This window comes from Oncorhynchus tshawytscha, linkage group LG13 (genome assembly GCF_018296145.1).
Source record: "Oncorhynchus tshawytscha isolate Ot180627B linkage group LG13, Otsh_v2.0, whole genome shotgun sequence".
Lineage (NCBI taxonomy): Eukaryota > Metazoa > Chordata > Actinopteri > Salmoniformes > Salmonidae > Oncorhynchus > Oncorhynchus tshawytscha.
The window spans coordinates 17,330,230-17,341,726 of NC_056441.1; the positions used below are offsets into that span (position 1 = coordinate 17,330,230).

General features: G+C 42.2%; 1 protein-coding gene across 1 annotated transcript in view; it reads left to right on the top strand.

Annotated features, from left to right (window-relative positions):
* The window catches only part of rftn1a (raftlin, lipid raft linker 1a), a 48,615-nt gene extending 44,472 nt beyond the window's left edge, over positions 1-4,143 (top strand). Inside the window, exons 5-10 of the mRNA XM_042295259.1 lie at positions 394-1,378; positions 1,541-1,744; positions 2,182-2,291; positions 2,417-2,520; positions 2,757-2,832; positions 3,194-4,143. Of these exons, the coding sequence (XP_042151193.1) occupies positions 394-1,378; positions 1,541-1,744; positions 2,182-2,291; positions 2,417-2,520; positions 2,757-2,832; positions 3,194-3,652 (1,938 nt within the window). The 3' untranslated portion in view covers positions 3,653-4,143. The remainder of the gene's footprint in view (positions 1-393; positions 1,379-1,540; positions 1,745-2,181; positions 2,292-2,416; positions 2,521-2,756; positions 2,833-3,193) is intronic.
* Positions 4,144-11,497: the final 7,354 nt, after the last annotated feature.

Genomic DNA, 11,497 nt, shown 5'->3' on the forward strand with positions numbered 1-11,497 from the left:
AAATTCCACAAATTAACTTTTAAAAAGGCACACCTGTTAATTGAAATGCATTCTACCTCATGAAGCTGGTTGAGAGAATGCCAAGAGTGTGCAAAGCTGTCATCAAGGCAAAGGGTGGCTACTTTGAAGAATCTCAAGTATAAAATATGTTTTGATTTATTTAACACTTTTGGGGTTACTACGTGATTCCATATGTGTTATTTCATAGTTTTGATGTCTTCACTATTATTCTACAATGTAGAAAATAGTAAATATAAAGAAAAACCCTTGAATGAGAAGGTGTGTCCAAACTTTTGACTGGTACTGTATGTGTCTACTAAGTGACCACTACTCTGTGTGTGTGTTTGTGTGTGTGTGTTTGTTTGTGTGTGTGTGTGTTTTGTGTTTGACCAGATCCAGGACATGGCGGAGCAGGGTATGCTGTTTGTGGGCTTCCTGCAGCAGCCTGGCGGGGGACCCTGTTTCCTGGGGCACTTGGACCCTGAGGACCTGTCCTCCCTGCACTCCAGCCCCTCCCCCATACACAGGCACCCCACCAGTCCCTCAGAACCCATGATACTGGATCCCAGCCCTACAGACTCTGCAGAACCCCACCAGAACCTCCTAGAACCAGAACACAACCGGAACACAGAAGTGAAAACACCAGAACACAAGTCGGTTGAACTCAGAACAATTGAGCAGAACCCTACAGATACCAGTCTGGTGGAGCTGGACTTGAGCTCCACAGGACCTCTAGATCTCACACAGGACTCTACCCCAATAGAATCATCAAACAGAGAACACGACCACAGTCCAGGCAAAATAGCCTCAATAGAAGACCAACCAAACCGCTGTCCAGATGAACCAGCAGACTCACCAGAGAGACCCAGCCAAAGAGATCCAGCTAGTGACCAACAGAACCACAACCACGCCCCAACAGAACTCCCTGGTGACCAGGATCAACTACAGTCTGACAACACAATAGAGACCACATGTATAGAGAGACAACAGAATGAAAGCCAAGCAGACTTCCTCAGGATTCTACTACCCAACTTCAGCCCAACAGAGTTAACACATGGACTTGGTGGTCCAGACGCAGACAGACAGTGCCAGGGAGACAGACAGAGTCTAAGCCCTCAGACACAGAACCACAACCAGAAACCGGAAATAGACCACGGCTCAGACAACCTGGTCCGGTCACCAGAACTAGACAACGGTGACCACGGGTCAGAGTCTGGGGCTGAGAGGGGGTGTAACCGTAGAAACGAGGGCACGGGCGGTGACCCGGGTGAGCATCTGAGGAGCAGCAGAGTTCCGACCCACAACAACAACAATCACATCCGGGTCAAGAGTCCAGACAGAGAAAAGAGGGCTGTAGGGTCTCCACCAGCACAGAGCAGTGAGTGTGAAGTCTACTACTATTGCCACTGGGTTATAGAGGTTATAGAGTTTAAACTGAATATTACTGAATAATATAATATTGATTGATTTCAGATATATGTATAGTATTTAAAACTAATGCTATGTGTCTCTCTCTCTGTGTTTGTGTGTCTGTGTGTAGGGGTGCAGGTGTTTGCCCTATACAACCACACGGGGGAGCTGTCCAGCTCTCTGAGGTTCTACTCCCTCAGGGTTCCGCTGCAGCTGCAGAGAGAGGCAGGGCTAGTGACTGAGGTTGACGCCCACTGGCTGGATCACATGACCCAGCATTTCACCAGCGGAGCTCACCTCATTGACGGCTTCTTTCACCTTGGAGACGACAATGGTATGTTTTGCACAATGGTGATGTGTAATACGGTAGTAGCCTGAGTGTCAGTCTGTTTGTGCTATCACACTCCTTGTCATGCCAAACAATAGGTTCTAGCTCATTAATGATAACATGTTCATATTTGAAGATTTCAGTGAGGCCAGACTGTTTGGCTTGTCCAAAAGCATTGCAGTTAGGAAGAGCACAAACAGCTCTTTGACAACGCTAGTGCTGTAGTGTTTACCATGGCGAACATACTTACAAGTTTTAGAACTTAGGGGAAAATGGTAAAGGCCTATTTGGAAAGCTTACCCATGTTCCTTCACCTATGATGCATGGAAGTACATCAAAGCCAAGAACGGATCAACTCTATCTTTTCCAAATCTGTGGAAGAGATTCAACTGTAACAGAAGACGTTGTTGAGTTTCTATCTCTCTCTCTCCTCTCTCTTTCAGACAGCGGGGTCTCCTCCGTGGACAGTGTGTTCATCTTTCAGAGCTCCTCAGAAGAAACCCCACCCACTTCATACGATGCCATTGTGGTGGAGCAGTGGACCATTGTCGATGTGAGTGTGTGCGTGTGTGTAAATGTGTGCGTGTGTGTGCACCCGAGCGACCATTGTCGATGTGTGTTTGTGCACCCGAGCGACCATTGTCGACGTGTGTTTGACCCTGTTGTTCTCCTCTCCAGGGTGTAGTGGTAAGGACAGACTACATTCCCTTGCTCCAGTCTCTGGCTCCCTATGGATGGAGACTGACGTGTGTGCTGCCTACTCCCATCGTTAAGACCAACAGGTGCTGTCCCAACCCACCAGTCAGGAGCACTAGCCTAGCACAGACTAATAGTTACAGTATTTCTCTAAACCATACTAAACATTGGAACACTGCACATCATTTGGAACAAAATTACATTTCACATTTTCTTTCACACTATAAGATACAGTATAGGACTCAGAAGTTCTAATATCAAGTGCCAAGATGTGAAGCCAGTAGTGATGTACATTACGTTAATAGCACTGTTCTCTCCGTAGTGATGGCAGTTTGTCCACCAAGCAGATCCTCTTCCTCCAGAGACCTGCCTTGCAACGCAACAGGAAAGACTTCAAGGTTCCTCACTTTTTTTTCTTCCTCTACTTCTGTCTTTCTCTCTCACTCACTCTTTCCTTGTACCTTACACAATGCTGTGTCATTAAAAAGTCATACTTCTAAATGTAGCTGTAGATAACCCAGCTGATATAGTCCTACTCTGGTTCTGTTAACACTCAGGGGGAGAGTTTTTATGTTCTAAAAATAATAATTTCTTAGTACATTACAGTCAAAAAGATGACTTTCTTCAGTCAATTCTTTGCTGTTAACTGTCCAAGAGAAGCATCACAGAGATTTTTGTAGTCATTTGTCAGGTGTCTGAAGAGAGAGAGAGAGTTCATATGAAGAACAAAAACATATCCTTAAAATGTCTATCTTTCAGAAGTTGAACCTCAGGGGTCGGAACAAGCCGAAGAAAAACTCTGCTGGAGAAATGCTAGAGAAGAAAGAGGAGAGAAAGGACACATCCCCAGTGATGGAGAGAGGGATGGATGGACAGAAGAGGAACACGGAAGAGGAAGAGGAGAGAGAGGTGAGAAGGAATTGTGAGAACAAAAGAAATGAGAAAGGGAGAACCGTAGACAGAGATGGAATCAAGAGAGAAGAGGAGAGAGAGTGTGAGACAGAATTTCAAGACGACTTCACCCAGGGTACAGAGGGCGGGGCCACAGACCTCAACCAGGAAGTAGAGCGGGGGAATGGCAAAGCCCTATTGGCCAGACATGAGAAGGCCGTTAGGTTTGCAGATCAGTTTGTCAATCAGAAGCATGATGAAGAGAAGTCAGAGGAGAAGCTCACACAGCAGCTGAGTGAGAGAGCGCTGTTTTCTGGAGTATGTTAATTAGATAGAATTAAATATAAATCGGCTGAGTAGGACTGCTGATCTAGGAACAGTTTTGCCTTTTAAATCATAATGAATAAGCGGGGAACTGATCCTAGATCAGCACTCCTACTCTGAGATGTGTTCTGAATAACGTTACAGGCCCTGACCTGGGTTCAAATAGTATTTGTAAGATTGCTTGATTGAGCTTGCATGGTGCCTTGCCTGGATGGAACCAATGGAAAAGTACCAAAAGTACAAACCCAGCCCACCTGACACTCTAGGCAAGCTCAGCAAGTTGTAATATTTCAAACAGCCTACTATTTTAACCCTGGAATGGAAATAATAAATATACAGAATGACAGAATAGGATGAAGCACTAGTAGCTCATCGATGGAAACCAAGTCACTTAACAGAATGGTGGTTAAGTTATATTCCTGGTACTGTATCAAACCTGGAGTCGTATACAGTATATACTCTGTGTGTGTGTGTGTATATGTATATATATATATATATATATATATATATATAATATATTTGTGTATATATATACATATACATACAGTTGAAGTCGTAAGTACACTTAGGTTGGAGTCGTTAACTCGTTTTTCAACCACTCCACAAATTTCTTGTAAACAAACTATAGTTTTGGCAAGTCGGTTAGGATATTTACTTTGTGCATGACACGAGTCATTTTTCCAACAATTGTTTACAGACAGATATTTAATATAATTCACTGTATCACAATTCCAGTGGGTCAGAAGTTTACATATACTAAGTTGACTGTGCCTTTAAACAGCTTGGACAATTCCAGAAAATTATGTCATGGCTTTAGAAGCTTCTGATAGGCTAATTGACATAATTTTAGTCAATCGGAGGTGTACCTGTGGATGTATTTCAAGGCCTAACTTCAAACTCAGTGCCTCTTTGCTTGACATCATGGGAAAATCAAAAGAAATCAGCCAAGACCTCCACAAGTCTGGTTCATCCTTAGGAGAAATTTCCAAACGCCTGAAGGTACCACGTTCATCTGTACAAACAATAGTACGCAAGTATAAACACCATGGGACCACACACCCATTATTTCGCCATAATGACCATCGTTATGTTTGGAGGATAAAGGGGGGTGCTTGCACGCCGAAGAACATCATCCCAACCGTGAAGCACAGGGTTGGCAGCATCATGTTGTGGGGGTGCTTTGCTGCAGGAGGGACTGGTGCACTTCACAAAATAGATGGCATCATGAGAAGGAATATTATGTGGATATATTGAAGCAACATCTCAAGACATCAAGTTAAAGCTTGGTCGCAAATGGGTCTTTCAAATGGACAATGACCCCAAGCATTACTTCCAAAGTTGTGGCAAAACGACTTAAGGACAACATAGTTAAGGTATTGGAATGGTCATCACAAAGCCCTGACCTCAATCCTATAGAACATTTTTGTGCAGAACTGAAAAAGCATGTGTGAGCAAAGAGGCCTACAAATCTGATTGTTACACCAGCTCTGTCAGGAGGAATGGGCCAAAATTCACCCAACTTATTGTGGGAAGCTTGTGGAAGGCTATCCGAAATGTTTGACCCAAGTTAAACAATTTATAGGCAATGCTACCAAATACTAATTGAGTGTATGTTAACTTCTGAACCACTGGGAATGTGATGAAAGAAATCAAATCTGAAATAAATAATTCTCTCTACTATTATTCTGACATTTCACATTCTTAAAATAAAGTGGTGATCCTAACTGACCTAAGACAGGGAATTTTTACTAGGATTAAATGTCAGGAATTGTGAAAAACTGAGTTGAAATGTATTTGGCTAAGGTGTATGTAAACTTCAGACTTCAACTGTATATATATGTGCACATACGTATAGATATATACTACCGGTCAAAAGTTTTAGAATGCCTACTCATTCAAGGGTTTTTCTTTATTTGTACTATTTTCTACATTGTACAGTCATGGCCAAAAGTTTTGAGAATGACACAAATATTAATTTTCACAAAGTCTGCTGCATCAGTTTGCATGATGGCAATTTGCATATACTCCAGAATGTTATGAAGAGTGATCAGATGAATTGCAATTAATTGCAAAGTCCCTCTTTGCCATGCAAATGAACTGAATCCCCCAAAAACATTTCTACTGCAGTTCAGCCCTGCCACAAAAGGACCAGCTGACATCATGTCAGTGATTCTCTCATTAACACAGGTGTGAGTGTTGACGAGGCTGGAGATCACTCTGTCATGCTGATTGAGTTTGAATAACAGACTGGATGCTTCAGAAGGAGGGTGGTGCTTGGAATCAATGTTCTTCCTCTGTCATTCATGGTTACCTGCAAGGAAACACGTGCCGTCATCATTGCTTTGCACAAAAAGGGCTTCACAGGCAAGAATATTGCTGCCAGTAAGATTGCACCTAAGTCAACCATTTATCGTATCGTCAAGAACTTCAAGGAGAGCGGTGCAATTTTTGTGAAGAAGGCTTCAGGGCGCCCAAGAAATTCGAGCAAGCGCCAGGACCATCTCCTAAAGTTGATTCAGCTGCGGGATCGGGGCACCACCAGTACAGAGCTTGCTCAGGAATGGCAGCAGGCAGGTGTGAGTGCATCTGCACTTACAGTGAGGTGAAGACTTTTGGAGGATGGCCCGGTGTCAAGAAGGGCAGCAAAGAAGCGACTTATCACCAGGAAAAACATCAGGGACAGACTGATATTCTGCAAAAGGTACAGGAATTGGACTGCTGAGGACTGGGGTAAAGTCATTTTCTCTGATGAATCCCCTTTCCAATTGTTTGGGGCATCTGGAAAAAAGCTTGTCCGGAGAAGACAAGATGAGCGCTACCATCAGTCCTGTGTCATGCCAACGGTAAAGCATTCTGAGACCATTCATGTGTTGGGTTGCTTTTCAGCCAAGGGAGTGGGCTCACTCACAATTTTGCCTAAGAACACAGCCATGAATAAAGAATGGTACCAACACATTCTCCGAAAGCAACTTCTCCCAACCATCCAGGAACAGTTTGGTGACGAACAATGCCTTTTCCAGCATGATGGAGCACCTTGCCATAAGGAAAAAGTGATAACTAAGTGGCTCAGGGAACAAAACATCAATATTTTGGGTCCATGGTCAGGACACTCCCCAGACCTTAATCCCATTGAGAATGTGTGGTCAATCCTCAAGAGGCGGGTGGACAAACAAAAACCCACAAATTCTGACAAACTCCAAGCATTGATTATGCAAGAATAGGCTGCCATCAGTCAGGATGTGGCCCAGAAGTTAATTGACAGCATGCCAGGTCAGATTGCAGAGGTCTTGAAAAAGAAGGGTCAACACTGCAAATATTGACTCTTTGCATCAACTTCATGTAATTGTCAATAAAAGCCTTTGACACTTATGAAATGCTTGTAATTATACTTCAGTATTCCATAGTAACATCTGACAAAAATATCTAAAGACACTGAAGCAGCAAACCTTGTGTCATTCTCAAAACTTTTGGCCACGACTGTAGAATAATAGTGAAACTATGAAATAACACATGGAATCAGGTAGTAAACAAAAAAGTGTTAAACAAATCAAAATCTATTTTATATTTGAGATTCAAATAGCCACCCTTTGCCTTGACAGCTTTGCACACTCTTGGCATTCTCTCAACCAGCTTCACCTGGAATGCTTTTCCAACAGTCTTGAAGGAGTTCCCAACATATGCTAAGCACTCTCGGCTGCTTTTCCTTCACTCTGCGATCCAACTCATCCCAAACCATCTCAATTTGGTTGAGGTTGGGGGATTGTGGAGGCCAGGTCATCTGTAGCACTCCATCACTCTCCTTGTTGGTAAAATAGCCCTTACACAGCCCGAAGGTGTGTTGGGTCATTGTCCTGTGAAAAAAATGGATTCGCCATCCCATCTGGTTTGCGCTTAGTGGAACTACCAGTCTCAACATCAACAGTGAAGAGGTGACTCCAGGATGCTGGCCTTCTAGGCAGAGTTGCAAAGAAAAAGCCATATCTCAGACTGGCCAATAAAAATAAAAGATTAAGATGGGCAAAATAACACAGACACTGGACAGAGGAACTCTGTCTAGAAGGCCAGCATCAAGGAGTCGCCTCTTCACTGTTGACTTTGAGACTGGTGTTTTGTGGGCACTATTTAATGAAGCTGCTAGTTGAGGACTTGTGAGGCCTCTGTTTCTCAAACTAGACACTCTAATGTACTTGTCCTCTTGCTCAGTTGTGCACCAAGTCCTCCCACTCCTCTTTCTATTCTTTTTAGAGACAGTTTCCGCTGTTCTGTGAAGGGAGTATTGCACAGCGTTGTACAAGATCTTCAGTTTCTTGGAAATTTCTCGCATGGAATAGCCTTCATTTCTCAGAACAAGAATAGACTGACGAGTTTCAGAAGAAAGTTGTGTTTCTGGCCATTTTTGAGCCTGCAATCGAACTCACAAATGCTGATGCTCCAGATACTCAACTAGTCTAAAGAAGGCCAGTTTTATTTCTTCTTTAATCAAAACAACAGTTTTCAGTTGTGCTAACATAATTGTAATAGTGTTTTCTAATGATCAATTAGCCTTTTAAAATGATAAAATTGGATTAGCTAACACAACGTGCCATTGGAACACAGGAGTGATGGTTGCTGATAATGGAAATCTGTACGCCTGTGTAGATATTCCATTAAAAAAATCAGCCGTTTCCAGCTACAATAGTCATTTACAACATTGACAATGTCTACACTGTATTTCTGATCAATTTGATGTTATTTTAATGGACCAAAAATGTGCTTTTCTTTCAAAAACAAGGACATTTCTAAGTGACCCCAAATTTTTGAACGGTAGTGTATATATATGGATTTGTGTATATTCATATGGACTGCTGCCAACGTGTAACGGCTTCAATCATCCTTCAAGGCACACATTTCACCTTCTGGCCTCAGATGTTGTCGTTTGGAGTAGGGTGATGTGGCCCCTAGACGCTGGTCTTGGGTCAGTTTTTGCATTTCCCCCACAAATGGTCAAGGTTAGGATTGAGGGAGGGTCCTAGATCTGTACCTAAGGAAAACTTCACCCTGGAGTGTTGTCATGTACTCACCTAGTAGGCATTATTTGCAATTTTAAACTGGGTGGTTTGAACCCTTAATTCTAAATGGCTGAAAGGCAGGGTATATCAGACCGTATACCACAGGTACGACAAAACATTTAGTTTTACTGCTCTAATTATGTTTATAATAGCAATAAGGCTCTTCCGGGGTTTGTGATATATGGCCTATATAACACGGCTAAGGGCTGTGTCCAAGCACTCCGTGTTTCGTCATGCTTAAGAACAGCCCTTAGCCGTGGTATATTGGCCATACACCACACCACCTCTGGGCCTTATTTCCTAAATATGTGGAGATGATTTTGTACAGTTGTGCATCTGCTTTGGGCCAATGAGAACACGCCGATAATGTAGGTCAGAGCCTTGATTGCCAAGGTAACATCAATCATACCACTGTTTATAGATCTATTTGACATGTATCATAGAATACTGTACATTTAAGGAGATTTTCTCCACCTTTATTTAACCCATTTAAAGTCAAGGACAATGGCCCTGTGTGAATACTGAAAATGGATCCTCCATTTATCATGATGGCACACTTAACCCTAATTGCTCCTGTAAGTCTCTCTGGATAAGAGCGTATGCTAAAAGATTCAAATGTAAATGTAACAATTGGATAGGTGTCACTGTATAGCTTTCCCTAATCATGTTAGGTTAGGTCAGTGATTATACTTTACTGAAGGCATTTATGGAATACTTGTACAGCACTATAGTCCCCTTCCTGTTGTTTGAGTGATGTGGTAAACAAGTCTGGCACACTATACCCTATGTAGTGCACTATATAGGGAATAGGGTGCCATTTGAGACATATTCTTTATTACAGACAAACAGAAGGAATAAACCGTTCTCAAAACAATATACTTTGTTTTATTTTATTTCAACTCTCACATCTGTCTTCTCACATCTGAGGAGCAAAACAAAACTATTTCAGCAGACATGGACCACCAGGAGGTTATATTACAGTGCACCATGACAGATCCCCCTCTGCCTCGGTATATGCAAACTCATTTGTGAGAGGTGTGTGTGCGATTTCAGGCCTGGATGGGTGTGTGATGATTGGAAGAAGTCGTGGTGTGTGTGTGTAAGTGAGGAAGAGAGAGATGGGATGAGGGGACACTTGCCAGGATGTGTGTGATAGATGTGTTAAGGTCCGCATAGTTAAAAAAAAAAAAAACTTTCTATAAATACACTTGCTGGTGTGATTTTCTCTCTAGCCCCTTTATATCTGGTGCTAACAATGTGTGCTGAGCGTGTCTACATTCTCATTGAACAACCTTGATCAGATAACGGAACCACATTTTAATGCAAGGTGTAACCAGGGCTATAAATATACCTTTTTGAAAAGGGGCATCAAAGATTAGAACCTGGGACCTTCTGGTCCCTATCCCCAGTGCCTCGTCCATTGCGCCAGTATGGGGAGAGCACCACACTTGTTTTTCACATATTTGAAGTTCTTTAGTAAAACACTAAAATGTGATGAGTTACGTTGTGTAGGGTTGGAAAACAAGTTGCATTGGGATTCAAATTGACAACCTTGCTGTTTACTGCCCTCCATCCACCTCTCTGAAAGGGTTTATTTTATTTGACTCCATCCACAGAGCGGTCATCTAACCCATCAAATCATCCTCAACTATCTAATCACAATCAGTTATTAGAATCATTTAAACTTCAAAAAATGTGGGTACAATTAGAATGTGTAAAAGATCAGGACACAGGGATCATGTTAGCACCGGGTATAAACAGGGGTTCTGCTGTGTGGTTCGCTCTAGCCTGGCTGACGGGACCCACGTGACTACAGTCAGAAAGACTTTGAGAGCTGGTGTTAGCCAGACTAGGCTCGGTCTTGTTTGAAAAACATTCCCTTCATCTTTTTTCTTGCAGTAGAAAAAATGTATATCAAATAATTATACTGTACAGAATTGCACATACACATTATTTCCTCAAACTATATCCACTGAATAAAATGATTTATTTTCATAATCAGAAAACAGTTGAACGTTTCTCCACTGGGCAATGTGCACCATCAAGAAACTTTTATATACATTTTATACTGCACTTCACACGGGTCAGAGGTCAAAATCAGTCAGGCTTAGTGCAATGAGCCTTGTTCAACTTATGTTCATTGCATTTGATGAACACCTGAGTCAAGTGAATATTCATGGTAAAGATGCGTTCATTTATTCAAGTTGTACCCGAGTCAAGCCAGATGTTCAAGTTAGTACCTGGTAGAGACTTGGGCTGTTATGGTGACCATATTACCACCACCCCAGTGGTCAAGAGTCATGACCGCAGTCAAATTCCATGTGACTGTTTAGTCACGGTAACAAGGCTTCTCCAAGCTCATACTCATTAGTCTACCAAACTTGCTAATGACTAGGTTAGCGCTCTATTGTCCCTCTAATCACTGACATCAATGCAAATGTATTGGAAAATGTAATCACACTTCATGAGAGCCCATGAGCTCATGTTGCCCAACATTTCTATAGGCTTTGCAATTGCTGAGTTTTTTTGTTTGGATCCTCTTTTTAAGAAGCCATCAAACAATCAGCTTTCTATGGGATAGGCCTACTATATTTACTTATACTATTAAGCACATTGCTTCTCTTTACAACAGGAGTATATCCTACCTGGCTGGCATGAAAATGAACCACAGGAAAAGTGTCCTCCATTTGCTATTTAAGTGCATGGATGACATTTAGTTTATGTAAAGACAAGATTAAATCGAGAATAGTCTGATGGGTGACAATTTTAGCCTATCACTTGTGAATGATTCCAAGCTTGT